Source organism: Condylura cristata, unplaced genomic scaffold, assembly GCF_000260355.1.
Source record: "Condylura cristata isolate star-nosed mole 26May11 unplaced genomic scaffold, ConCri1.0 scaffold00038, whole genome shotgun sequence".
NCBI lineage: Eukaryota > Metazoa > Chordata > Mammalia > Eulipotyphla > Talpidae > Condylura > Condylura cristata.
The window spans coordinates 1,673,541-1,688,568 of NW_004567139.1; the positions used below are offsets into that span (position 1 = coordinate 1,673,541).

At 38.4% G+C, this 15,028-nt stretch overlaps 1 protein-coding gene across 1 annotated transcript in view; it reads right to left on the minus strand.

The window, feature by feature from the left end:
* Window positions 1-15,028, minus strand: part of BPTF (bromodomain PHD finger transcription factor) — a 123,935-nt gene that overhangs the window by 69,848 nt on the left and 39,059 nt on the right. The window contains exons 4-6 of the mRNA XM_012732982.1: window positions 12,480-12,703; window positions 7,468-7,674; window positions 6,830-7,018 (exon numbers count right to left, since the gene is read on the minus strand). Coding sequence (XP_012588436.1) covers window positions 6,830-7,018; window positions 7,468-7,674; window positions 12,480-12,703 — 620 coding nt within the window. The remainder of the gene's footprint in view (window positions 1-6,829; window positions 7,019-7,467; window positions 7,675-12,479; window positions 12,704-15,028) is intronic.

The window sequence follows — 15,028 nt, forward strand, 5'->3', positions numbered from 1 at the left end:
AGTATGATCCCCAGCCAGGGAGTGACCCACATGGCACTGCAGACCTCTCCTGTCTCCCTGCTGCTCCCCTCAGCAGTGTATTTCAGTACATCTGCCTGTTCTGCTCCCCAACCTGTCTCTGGTGAATCTTCTCACCCCTGCCTCCCACCTCTGCTCTTGTATGTATGTATGTATAAATACATAAAATAAATCTTAAAGAAAAAAAAAAGTGAGGATTCAAGCCCAGGAAGCAATCCAAAATATTTTACTCTGTTAGAACTGTTTCAAATAAACACAAGTCTGAATTTAGCTTAGATAAGTAGGAACAGTGAGTCACTGGCATTAAGACTATGTTCTGGACAGGAGGGGCTTCTAGTCTACGTTATATTTACCAAAAGATATGCCGACGCTAGAGGAAGGCAATGCTGGACTTAATTTTTTTCCCTGCTAGTGAGCGCTGTCAGAGATACAAAGGATGGATATCAACTGCTGAAACTTTTACCTGAAAAGACTGATTTTTATTTTCAGGCAGTAGATTTGTGAATTCAGGATGGAGCTTTGCTCTCTTGCTGGCCAGACCAGGGGCGGTGACCCAATGAAAGTTACAGAAGTCTTTATGGTCAGACGTTTTGTTACAGTCTTGATCCATGTGCCAACAGTTAATTTTTTTTTTTTTTACTAAAAATTGTTAGTTTGTGAGATAATTAAGAAAGAACAGATAACTGATCTCTGGATTAAAAAAATAAATAAAGAGAACATCACTACTACTACAGATCCTGCAGACATTACAATGGGGTATTATGCCCCAAAGTTTACAGTTAAAATGACATAGGTGGGCTCTCACTGGTGGCCCAATGGGGTAAAGCACTGCATTATGAAACTCATGGAAGCCACTGCAGCATGAGTTCGATTCCCCGGCAGGGAACTGACCCACGGCAGACCTCTCCTAAGCTGCCAGCTGCTCCCCTCAGCAGTGTACTTCAGTAGATCTGCCTGTTCTGCTCCACCACTCTGTCTCTGGTGAATCCTCTCACCCTCCCCACCTCTGGCCTGTAACCCCAGTTCTGTAAGCATAAATAAGTAAATCTTTAAAAAAAACAAATGACATAGGTTGACTCCTTAAAAAAGGTAACCTATCTATGCTGACATAAGACAACAACAAAAAATATGAATAGCCCACCATTTACTAAAGAAATAAAATCTACAATTAAAAACTTTCAAAATAGGGCCTTCCCTGGTCATACAATGAGTTATTAAAGTGCAGCACTATGAAAGAACTAGCTGCAGCTGCTTCAGCATGAGTTCTATTCCTGGCCAGGGAGCTGAACCACAAGGCACAGCAGACCTCTCCTGTCTCACCCACTGCTCCCCTCTGCAGCGTAATTCATCAATCTGCCTGTTCTGCTCCCCACTCTGTCTCTGGTGAACCCTCTCACTTCCTCCCCACATCTGGCCTGTATGTACTCCAGTTCCATATAGATGAATAAATAAATCTTTTAAAAATTTAATTTAAAAAAAAAAAACTTCCATAATAAAAGCTCTAGGACCAGATGATTTCAGCAAACATTTACGGAATAAAAAGACATCAACCCACAGAAACTCTTGCAGACAAAAGGAAAAGTGGAAACTTGTCCCAACTCATCTTATATATAATCACTGATGTCAAAAGTTAATGTATACATCATCAGACATGGAAAACTGACAAATCGATCCTATTTATGAAAGTGGAAGCAAAACTCCTAAACAAAACACTAATAAACTGGATGCAATAATACACTGAGGTGAAGTAGATTAGATCACAACCACATAGTATTTATTCCAGGAATATAAGACTAGGTTACCACGGAGGGGTGGGGGGGTGGGGTGTGAACATAGGGAACTTCTACTTCCAGTCAAGATGGAGTAGAGGGACTGGATTTAAACTCCTACCATGAGACAGCCACAACTAAAAAGATTATAGAAAATGAACAAAGGAACTGAGAAGCATGTCTCACAAAAAATGGCCTAATGACCTATACATATACAAAAATGCATACACATACACACACACAAAAAGTTGCTCAACATCCATACTCACCAGGAAATTGCAAGTTCAAATCACAATGAGATACCCCTACATGCCTACCAGAATGGCTAAAATAAAGAGAAACAAGAGGAGAGAATGATAATGATGACAGCAAGTGCTGGCAGAGATGCTGAAGAGCTAGAATTTTCACATGCTCCTGGTGTAACAGAAACTTGCACAACCACTCTGGAAAAATGCTTGGCAGTATCAATGGAAGATGAGCATACACAAATTGAATAATCCAGGAAATCTATAACTAGACTTTCAAAATCCCAGAAATGTATCTATGCACAATTAGAACAAACAAGGATATTTATAATGGCATTACTCATAATGGCCCCACTCTGGAAACCATTCAAATGCGCATCACCATAGCAAGTTCACAAAGTAATCACCATACACTATATAGTGGACCACCACACTGCAATAAGACAATGAACTCGAATGCTATAAGCAACAACTGATGGCTCTCCTTCCCACACTGGGAGGTGAAAAAAAATCACGCATCACAAAGGACAAATGTTTATGGTTTCATTTTCTTTTACAGGTAAAATGAATTGGTGGTAACAGAAGTCAGAATAATTCTTACTTTTGTGGGGTGGGAGCGGTGGTGGCTAGGAGGGGCATGATGGGGTTACAAAGGTGTGTTCACTTTGTAAATACTCATCAGGATGTCTACTTACACATGTGCATTTTATCACTGTCACACTACTTATCTCTCCATACCAAATGTTTTCCCACCAGTATCTTATCTTTTCTTGATAAGCTTTAGTCACTAAATTATGCATGTCAACAGATTCTGAAGTTTTAGAAAGGAAAATCAGGTATGCTGTCTTCTATCATGCTGATTTTTTTTTTTTTTTAAATCTACCTAGAAAATTCCCCACCCTAGTCCTTCTAACACTACATCTCATCTCTTGCTCACAGGGTAGTCAACAACAGCAACAGAAACTGGCAGGGGTACCACAAAATACCATGTACACTTCAGACTCTGCATAAATACCTGCTGAATAAAAATCTGCCCCAGGAGAGCCAGAAACAGAAGGAAGCAGAGACACACGCTTTTCTCTATTGTGAGAGTAGCGGTAAGTGGACAGATCCCCACAAGAATATTCTGGAATCATTGAATTACTAAGTCAGGGTATATTAAAATCTTTAATCATTTTATATAATACTGTATTTCTCTAAAAAATTGGGGTGACAGGGCCTCCCTATTGGCACAGGGGTTAAAGACAGTGCATTCAAGCTACTGCCAGCCACTGTAGTGTGAGTTTAATTCCCAACCAGCTGGGGAGCTGACCCACATGGTGCAGCAGACCTCTCCTGTCTCACCTGCTGCTTGTTCCCCTCAGCAGTGTATTTCAGTCAATACTCCTGTTCTGCTCCCCACTCTGTCTCTGGTGAATACTCTCACCCTCTGCACCTCTAGCCTATACCCCAGGTTCTTATAAGCATAAATAAATAAATCGTTTAAAAAAAGGGAAAAAATTTTCTCACACAAAACTAGCCATAAGGGATTGATCACAAAGATATACATGGAACTGATAAACTCAATGAAAATAAACTCCATCAAAAAATGGGCAGAAGAGCTAAAGACACTTCTCCAAAGAGGAAATGCAGATCGCCAACAAGCATATGAAAAAATGTCCAACATCACTTGTAATAAGGGAGATGCAAATTAAAACCACAATGAGATACCACCTCACCTCAGTGAGAATGGCACATCTTAAAAAACTAGCAACAACAAATGTTGGCGAGGATGTGGAGAAAAAGGAACTCTCCTGTACTGCTGGTAGAACTGTAAACGAGTACAACCCCTATGGAAAACTGTTTGGAGGTTTCTCAAACTGCTAAACATGGAGCTTCCCTACGACCCAGCAATCCCACTCCTAGGTATCTACTCAAAATACACAAAACACTGATTCAGAAAGACACCTGCACCCGCATGTTTATTGCTGCTTTATTCACAACTGGAAAGACATGGAAACAGCCCAAATGCCCAAAAGTGGATGACTGGATTAAAAAGATGTGGTACATATACACAAAAGAAAATTACACAGCAACCAAAAAAAAGAAACACACGTCTTTTGCAGCAGCATGGATGGAGCTGGAGAAGATCATGCTTAGTGAGATAAGCCAGAAAGAAAAGGAAAAATACCGGATGGTTTCTCTCATAGTAGGAATATAATGGACCAGGCATGAAAATAATAATGATGAACAGCTATATACTAGAGACATTTTATGGGGGTGCAGTGGGGGGAAGAAAATGCACTGGACTATGGTGATGGTACACGGGTGATCTGGTGATGGGAAGCCCACGGGGATTGCAACTGAGATGAAAAAATGCACAAAATGATGTAAAAATAAACTGTTACATTATTTTTAAATATATATATTTTTTTAAAAACTGGGATGATAAATGGTTTAACACAGCAGAAATGCTGTGTTTAGAAATGCTTTTCACAGTGTTTTGGGAACAAGCAGAAGATGCTCAGGTTTTGTTAACTTTAGAAGTCTGATCAAGAAAAGAACTATGATTTACTTAATAGTCAGGTTTTGGATTTACTGCATGGACTTCATCTTCCTTTACTGCATGGCTCATCTTCCTAAAGACCCTTAATTTATTCTGATGGCACCTACTGACTATAGCTATTTGCTTCCTTAAAATACTTGTTCAGGATCTCATCCAAATAAATTTTTTATGAGATACACATGAAAATACCATTTAAGCTGCAATGTTTGAATACAAAGGTTTTCATTTGCAGGAATTATGTTAACTACTGTTGAATCAGTAGATGTATATACTTCAACTCACATTATCCTTTTTTTGCTAGACTGTCTCATTCTTTCAAAGAGTTGATTGTATACAGCAGTAACAATAATCAACATTTTTGAGCAGATAATAAGTGCTTTCTATATTGTTTCATATCTTAAGTGCTTTCTATGTTGTTTCATGACATTCTTTAAAAAAATATGCTAGATACTATAACAGTTATTTCTCCCTAAGCTACTCTACTAACAAAAGAACAGTACCTCAAGGAAATTAATAAACTGGTAATAGTGAAAAGTTATATCTACTAAAACCAAAGCAGAGTTATTATCTGTGGTTAGCTTAAAAAACCAACCAGCAACCAGTGTATAAACCCACTTGTAAGACTGAAGTTCATTTATGTCAAGTATCAACCAATCTAAAAATTCAAAGAATATTTTTGGAAGTATTTATTGAGAATGTAATCAAGACTCATGATTTGGGGGTTAATACTGCACATTCAAACTTTTGATCATGAATTTGTTAAAGTCAGACTAAACAATATTTTAACTGGATGTGACCTAAAGATTTACTTTTAGAATTATAGAATTCAGTTAAATAATTTTTAGTTTCTCCAGTCTATTCAATGAAGAACTCTCATTATTGAATGCATCTAGTAAAATGGAATTTATTCTATTTTCTAAACAGCCCTAATCTTAGTTAGTCAAAATATTCTTTGTTATTATTTCTATGTATTTGATTTCATACACTACATTTCAAAGATCAAGTCTAACCACCTCACCCCCTCATTATTCTCAGCCCTTCAAATATCTGAGGACAATTTCATTATTTCCACTTCAAAATTCTTCCTGGTGCCAAACCTGCACTTTCTCAGGCTAAAGCAATGTTCATTCACTTCTCCAGGCAGCGGAGTTCCCAGACTTTCCTTGCCCTCAGCAGCATGACACGCATACCCCACACACATCCCTGTGGGGAGTCCAGTGTTAGTTCTCAGCAACAGCTCACTGCTGACCAAACACTGAACTGAAAGCAGTCCCCACCAGAACTGCTGGTTATCAAAATCCCCACCAGAAGCGTTGGCTACAAAACCGGAACATCAGCCTTGAAAGATGAAATAGCATTAATGTAATGACAGACGCAGATCTAGTATCAAGTCTCCCAGCTACTGAATTGTCTTCTTCCCAACACACCATAATCACATCCTGGTAAAAAATGTAGCAATGACAGTACTGAAAGTCTGAAAATGCAAGCTCTTCTTGTAACACACAGAAAAAATCCTTAAGGACTTTTATCAAGACCTTCACCATAATTAAATTCCTATTTTTTGGTGGGAGTCCCAGTGTTTATTTTCTTGCTTTGCTCATCTATGTTTTCTAATTTGCTTTTTGAAAAATACATATAGCCCCTATAACAAAAGTTCATTTTTATAAAATAAAGAGGACATTCTTAGACAAAATGACATTCTAAGTGTGACACAACTTACTTCAATTATGATTTTAATTTTAAAGAGCTTAAATTATGAAGTACTGGTTAACTTACATTTTTATGTCAAAATATACCTTGCAAAAAAATGTTTTATGACAATGGTTTTCTATCATAACATTATGGCTTGAAATGTTAAAAAAATTAACTATATGAGCACATGCAATCATAAAATTAATTTGTTAGTACATACAAAATTGACATGGTCAAATCAATCGACATTGCCATTAGTGTTTGAGTAATTAAAACCAAAAAATCCACCACTACGGTCTGGTGATAAAATACACATTTAAGTCTACTAGACAAAAACAGTTAAATGAACTTGAAAAAGCATGAAGATTATGAGTTTCAAGCACTAACTGCAAGAACATTTGTCAAATTCCAAATGTTAGGTGACAATTTAGCGATCAGGGATGGTACGGATGTAAGCAAGCAGCATGAATGAACACAGACTGTAAACTCTCGGTGACATTCAGCTTGTACTACGAAAGGGAAGCCCCCTTACAGAGGCACTGAGACACTGCCCTCTGTACCTGGCACATCCTGGGGGAGCTCAGATGCCACCTTCTTCTCTGCCATGTTGCTGCTATCATGGGTCTCTGAGAGACACCCCACAGGACTCCACCCTTCTGAGGGACTAGTCTCTTCTGAAGCAGCATTTGTTGTGTTGTCGCCAAGATTTGCTGACACAGAGTTACCTTTATCCCCAACTTCTGTTGGCTCTACAGTAAAATGCACAACAAAACTTTAAAGATTCCTTTAAAATTGCTTTAGGACAAATGGCCACATTCAAACAACTACTGAAAATGATCACCAAAAAAACCAACAAAAAACAAAACCCTGCTGGCCAATTTGAAGCAATTAGATGCTGGGATATTTTTGTAATAATCTAGAGGATTCGTTAAGAATGTTTAAGTAATTCATATGAAAAATAAACATTTCAATCACATAAAAGGTGTATTATCTGGTATAAAAACTGATTATTCACCAAGAATACCAAACTCATTACAATGATAATGCAAGTTACAAGGGGGAAGTGGATCCTAACCTCTCTAGAAACATAAATTACAAGTAGTTGTTCATAAAAAAATTTTCATTTTGCCAAGTAAAAGTGGAGATTTCATAAACAATGCTGATGAAATATTTCTTTTTAACCAAGTAATTTGTTTACCCTCAGATTTTTCTTGTTCGGGATCATCATCTGGTATTTTGTCATCACTGTCTTTTTCCAGGGATGGGTCTTCAAGCTCTTCTCCAGTTTTTTCAGCATCTTTGGAGTTGTTATCTTCAGTCTCATTCTTGTCCTTTTCTGTTTCTTCTGCGCTTTTAACAATATCAATGTCTCCCTTTTTGGCTCTTATGGATTCCAAAATTTCTTCTATGATAAAAATGAGAAAAAAAGGTGTTGCTACATAGACCAAATACAAGAGTATTATTAATGCCACTTAAGTGTCTCAGTACAAGTTATTAAAGTTGAGCATGTAAAAAGCATCAGAACTATGGAATGAGGATTAGGACTAGCAATAGAATCTGGGTGTTTAGAGAACTAAACCAATTTAGTTATCTTCACTTCAAGAAAACACATGCTAATTATCGGCGCTGCTTTTTTCTTTTTCTTTTTTTTTTTTAATAAAAATCTGTCTATCTTTTGAAATTGACTCTTGTCATAGAATACTGTCACATCCTCTGCCACATGGGCTGCATGGCAAGCGGTAAGAAGCTGAGCGTGGTCTAGTGCAGATCTGACCTGTATGTGCTGTGTGACCCAAGGCAAGCTATTTGATCTTCAGTCCTCAACTGTAAAATGAGAAAACAGAGACCTCATCTGAAAACACTTCTCTCAGAAGTCTCATAAACTATTCTCCAAGTCAGCAATTCCCTAAGAACTTGAATTCCCTCTCAGCCTGGGCAGAATACTACCTTGGCCATGGTGTGCACCACAGGGTAGTATCAGCACATTTTTTATTTTGTTGTTTAAATTATTTCAGCTTTATCAATGGCTACTTTTCCAGGTGAGTCCTGTGTCCTTTAGACACACCTCATTCATTCACTCATTTGTTCACGAACCCATTCATTCATGCTTCCACTTTCCAGCATCACAAGATGTTCCAGGTTCACTGTGTATCTCTCTGCCCCAGCCCTAAAATCCAGCATCCCTCTAAAAAGCGTTAGTTCTTCTTGTACTGGAGAATGGTAAAGAAGCCCTGATCCGGGCAGTAGGCATACTTGTTACTGCTGGGTTGTCTGGTCTCTGCTTCCACATTCAGCCAACACAACTTAAAAGAGGCCTGTGTGGATACTACCCCTCACACACACACCTGGAACCTGTCTGCATGTGTGTGAGCGGCGAGCAGGGGTACAGGGTGCGTATGAGAGGGGCTAACAGCACCGCTTGCTTATTCTGTAGTTTTCTCCAACGATAAATTTGTTCTCCTTATCTATAATAAATCTATTTATTTGTTCAATCCTAGTGTACATATTAAAGCAGTTTCAGAATTGCTATGAGAAAAAAATTCACCAATAAGAGAGAGCAAGTAAAAGTGTTTTAATGGGGATTTTTCTATCTGAACACTTAATTCACTGCCTTACGAAGTTGCTGAGGGGACTAGTGAAATATCTAGTGGAACAACTGAACAATGCCTCAGTAGGCACTGAGAAGAGTTCATTTCCCTTCTTCTTCCTCATCAATTTTCAATTCTTACAAGTCCCTCCTCCTCTAGTACCAAGTTGGTTGCACCTTAGCAAAACAAAACAGGAAAAGAAAAGAATGACATATTTTGTAGAAGTTTCACCATTATATCAAAGGTAATCATTTACCTTATTTAAATGAACTCCAAAAATAAATAAATAAATTACACATTGTTTTTAAGAGGGAAACTGCAGATTGCAAAGCAATCTCACAATACACAATTTTGGCCACCTCACTTTTTAATACATGTGGTCTAACACATAAAACTCTCCTCTTGTCTTGATTACTACAAAAGTTTAACCATTTAAAAATATATATTATATGTTTAGTTAAAATGAAAAATAATGTGATTATTGCAGGAAATTTGAAAAATACAGAAACCAACTAGATAATCCTACTGTGCTGGGCTCTCCCTGGTAGCGCATTGGGTTAAAGCACTGCACCCTGTAGCTCTCAGAAGCCACAAAGCACGAGTTCAATGCCCAGCTGATCCACAGGGCACAGCAGACCTCTCCCGACCCGCCCACTGCTCCCCTCAGCAGTGTAGTTCAGTAGATCTGTTCTGCTTCCCACTGTCTCTGGTGAATCCTCTCACCTACCACACCTCTGGCCTGTACCCCAGTTCTGTAAGTATAAATAAATATATTTTTTAATTTTTTAAAGATGTATTTATTTATGCATACAGAACTGGGGTACAAGCCAGAGGTGCAGGGGCGGCGAGAGGCTTCACCAGAGACAGAGCGGGGAGCAGAAGAGGCAATGGAAGAAGTACACTGCTGAGGGGAGCAGTGGGCGGGTCAGGAGAGGTCTGCCACGCCATGTGGTCTCCTCCGGGGCAGGCAGGAATCGAACTCATGCGGAAGTGGCTTTAGCTTCTCAGTGCTGTGCTTTAACCCGCTGCGCCACCAGGGAGGGCCAAGTATAAATAAATATTTTTTAAAAAATAATAACCCTACTGTGCTAATGGAAGATTTTTCTTTGTATGGTTAGAGGTAAACTTTATACAAACATTCCATCAGTTACAGGTATGATTTGACATGACAGCACAATGATTTGATATTTGTTTGTACTGCCCAATGAACACCATAAAAAGTCTAGTGAATGTCTATCGCCATACATAATTACAAAATTTTTTTTTTTGTGATCGGAACTTTTAAGATATCCTCTCACAGAAACTTTCAAATGTGCAATGCAGCATTAACTATAGATAACATGCTGTGTGCTTTGGAAAAGCAGGTCTATTTACACAAATGGTTAGTAAAGGAAGAGACTTTAAGTACCTCAATGAGCAAGAAATGTTTGTGCATAGTATCTTATATATTTCGTCAATTTACAGTGCTCAATCATATGATAATCTATAACAGAATTAAACAATCCCTCCATATTGGACATTTTCCGTTTTTCACATTTTCCCAAATCAGACTGCCAATTATTCTGATTTCTCCATTTTTATTTTGGTTTTATTCTTTATTGAATTAGCTGGCACTATTTGCATAGTATTGTACACAGATAAGATCACTCTAGAGAAAAATCTAATTAAGCATACTTGATACAAATATAGTTCGTACTGCTTTTTAGGAGACTGGACAAAGTTATTACTAAACTGATAGCTAAGGATGTAAGAGAGAGGTAAAAGGGATTTGTCTGTTTTAATGCTAATATTCAAAAAAGGAAATTAAAAGGGTACGTACGTAATGAGACAAATTAATAAAATTCCCTATTATTAATCTATAGTATGCGAGGGAGGGAAGACAAGGGAACAATATTACTGCCATTATTGCTCTCCCCAAAGAATTCCAAGTGAAATTATCTAATGAAAGAAATCCCTAATTTTTCTAAACAGATCTAATAAGAAAATACTTCCAAATATCAGATATAAGTATAATCGGCCTGTTTCTGAACAAATTCTATTGTTATTTAACAGCATTTATATCACAGTACAACTCTCATTCTCCCAAAACATGTGTGATTTAAAGAGAATATTGATGCAGAACATGATGATGAGAACAAGCTTGACTATAACTGAACCAAATATATTTATTCAATATAAGCATTCTGTTTTTAAGCAGAGAATGGGGAAAAGTAATTATATTTGTAGTAGAAAATGTATGTGGAAGAGCACAACCACGCAGTTAAGTATAATTTCAGAACCGTAACCAATTACTTTTCTAAGTTAAGATTATACAGTACTATTAGGAAACATGACAGTTAATAAAATTGCACAGAGTACATAGCTGTTTTTGAGTGCAATAATGGTTGTCTCTAAAAAAAGGAAGATGAAACTAAGGTTTATGAAGGAGATTCACTTTCCACTATTTTAAACTCTAAAAACTGTACAGTTATTATCTTTTAAAAAGCAAAAAGTTGAGCAATAAAATTAGTAGGGTAGTACTGAATTATCACCCAAAGTATAAAGTAAATATCCTTAATGCTATTCCGATATAAAAGACTGAATAAATGGAGACTAGATAAACTATCTAGACTTCTGTAGACAACAGCCCCTCGACCCCCAAGGAAAGTGGAGGATGACTCCTTACCCACCACATGTGGGCTGAGCATAGTGACTTTCTTCCAAAAACACAGTAAGTGTGGGAGGCGTCCTTTTACAGGGGAAAAGCCTGACAAACACGGGCTCAGCCTCATCAAGGAGAACGTCAGCGCTGAGCCATGTTGGCAGCAGGTGCTGGAGCAGGATGATGAGAACAGTCTTCGCCCTGTGGTGCTCTCGACCAGGTCTGCGAGCCCGTGCTGACATGGGCAGGCCGCCCACTCACAGGGAGGGCGCTGGCTACACACCTGACTACTGCTCTTCAAAATGATTAAGGTCATCAAAAGTAATATCTAAGGAACTGTGACCATCCGGAGGAACCTAAAGAGACGTAAGAATCTGCTGTCCTGGTCAGGAACATGACACAGAAGCAACATGAAATACAAAACTATGGAAATCCAGGTTAATGCCAACGCAGCAGCACCGGCTCATTAGCGACGACAACTATCCCACACTGATGTGAGGTGGTAAAAATGGGGGAACTCTGATATGGGGAATATGGACTTCCTGTCCAATGTTGGCACCTTCTCTGTAATTCTAAAATGAAAGATTTTGTTTTGAAAAATGAAACAGTAATCTTTTAAAGAACATTACTTCTCACAGTAAAAAGCAGGATTCAAATCAACTGTGGTGAGGGGCTTGGTGTGGTAACATATCTGAAAAGGGGTCCACCTGTAACTCCTAAAACATACAGTATTGTAAAACAATGTTACCTCAATTTAAAAAGTGGGGGAGGGAGGGATTCCCCAGCTGGTGTGATAAGATTTTTGAATGAAGTAAACAAGTGATCGCCATGACACTAAAACGCACAGCATTCCTAATTTATGTTGGGTTGAAATAACATTAAAATAAATATACATACTTCAAAACTTCAAATTTTTCAATTTTTATGTTGAAAATTTATCTGAAATTTAACATAGACCAAATGGAAAAATTTCACTCTCACCGTTAGCTGCCGCCAGAAAGGACTTGTTGCTGCCCCGGGCCTTATTGGTCAGGTCTTCAGTTATGTCCATGTGTCTATGGATTTCTTCACGCATTTCTTCGAGAATTTTGCAAAGTTCTGCTTCCCAGTAATCTTTGTCTAGACAGTCAATTAATTCTGCAAGTTGAACCTTTGTGCTGTAGTACCAAATTTTCTTTTCATTTTCATTCTCTGTATCTTCTTCTCTGTTTAAAAAAAGTACAAAAACACTAAGTTAGACCTGATGGCACTTATCTGACAATTTCATCGGTCCACTGACAGCTAACATAGATAACACATCAAGCTTGTGCACTAAAGCTTAATATTTGCTCACAAAAGAACCCCTCAAAATCTCATTCAAAATCAAGTTACTCTTAATTTATTTGAGCAACTTCTATTATTTTGATTTCTCAGCCCACAATAACTTAGGATAAAAGAATTTAGGAGTAGTGGTAGGGAAAGAGAAATCAGTACAGTAATGAGGAAGGATATCTAAAAACACAATACACTGAGGACCTCAAAATTCAGAGGGTGTGGAGCCTCCCTGACGGTGCAGGAGTCAAAAGTCTCAACACTATCAAGCTATCACCAGCCACTGCGATATGACCCCAGCCAGGGAGCTGACCCACATGGCACAGCAGACCTCTCCTGTCTCACCTGCTGCCCCCCTCAGCAGTGTATTTCAGTACATCTGCCTGCTGCTCCCCACTGTCTCTGGTGAATCCTCTCATCCCCTGCACCTGTGGCCTGTACCTCAGTTCTTGTATGTATAAATTAAAAAAAAAAAGTCAGAGGGTATGAGTACTTTGTAGAAGACAGCTTTGGTTACACTTCAAGAGACTTCAAGATCATCAGGATAACAACGTAATGGACTGAACTTTAACTGGAATATTTAAACTGTACTCATAACATAGTAGGTACAGAGCAGATTTGCATTATAACATATGAAGAGGTTAGAAATATTCCCATCAAAATAGTGTAAATGCACTGCTAAACCTGGTCCTTGCAAGAGACATCTCGATATGCAGTTAACTCTCTTCTTTTTAGGGGCAATCAAAGCTCAAATTGGAAAGCAGAGGAGCAACTTCCTTTTCCTGCCTCAATTTCTCCAAAGTTCCCATTAACTTTAACAGAGGTGGAGACTTCATCTGAAAACACAGGCAACTTAGTGACTAGGACCAGACTGAGAGACACACAGCTGATGATTCTACTTCTCTCACTCAGAAAGGATTTCAGAAAGGATTTCAGGGTATGTGTGAAGTACCCAAGGAGGCAGTCTACCTACTGTGTACTCCAAGGCAAATTCATGGAGCTGAGAGAACTGGACTTTAAAGATATGGGTTGAAATGGCTTCAGTCACCTATAAGACACTTAGCAAGGACAAGAAACAACCTCTCTGAACTTTTTCCCTAGCTGAGACCTTACTGACATGCAACATATTGTTAATTACAGGTTTCAACACTTATATTTACCTCACTGGTAGTGGGAATAACAGTACCTGTCTTCAGAGCCACTGTTAGGAATGAAAGGTATTATAATAAAGCATCTATGTTACCACCTCGGGACAGCATTAGTAACCAATAAATATATGATTATTACTATTTAGCTAGTAAAATCTTTTAAAATGTGCAGAATTCCAGAAATGAAAGTTATTTTGAAAATATAAATTGTGAATAAAAACATCAAAATTGGGCCCTCCCTGGTGGCACAATGGGTTTAAGTGCAGCACTGTGGAGCTATCCACAGCAGAACTTTGAACCCCCGCCAAGGAGCTGACCCACAGGGCGCAGCAGACCTCTCCTGTCTCCGCGCTGCTCCCCTCAGCAGTGGATTTCATATCTGCCTGTTCTGTTCCCCACTCTGTCTCTGGAGAATCCTCTCACCCCCTGTGCCTCTGGCCTGTACCCCAGTATTTGTATGCATAAATAAATTTATCTTTTAAACAATCAAAGTTATTTAAAAACTTCAAAGAAAAAATTTAAGGGCTTTGCTCTTTCAAATCAGCATCTGCCCACAAGAGATTAGTGTATTTCTCTATTAGATGTTTTTTTCAAGAAATTTTCCAAAAATCAGGGGCCTCCCTGATGGCACAAGGGTTTAGTTAAAGCATAGCACTATATAGTTACCCACAGCCACTGCAGCATGAGTTCTATCCCTGGCCATGGAGGTGACCCACATGGCACAGTAGACTTGTCCTGACCTGCCCACTGCTCCTCTCAGCAGTGTATTTCAGTAGATCCACCTGTTTTGCTCCTCACTGTCTCCGTTGAATCCTCTCACCTCCTGCACCTCTGGACTGCACCCCAGTTCTTGTATGCATAAATAAATCTTTTTTTTTCTAAAAATCATTTTCTAAATCACTCTAGATTTTACTCTCTAATGGGTATTTCTACTGACGTCTTATGACCAAGTGATGCAATGTCTTGTTCCTGTTTGCAATGTTTAAAATGTTAATCCTCTAATCAATAAGCTTTACCACATCAAATATTAAAAAATTAATTAACAATATTAAATCAGAAAGCACCTACTGA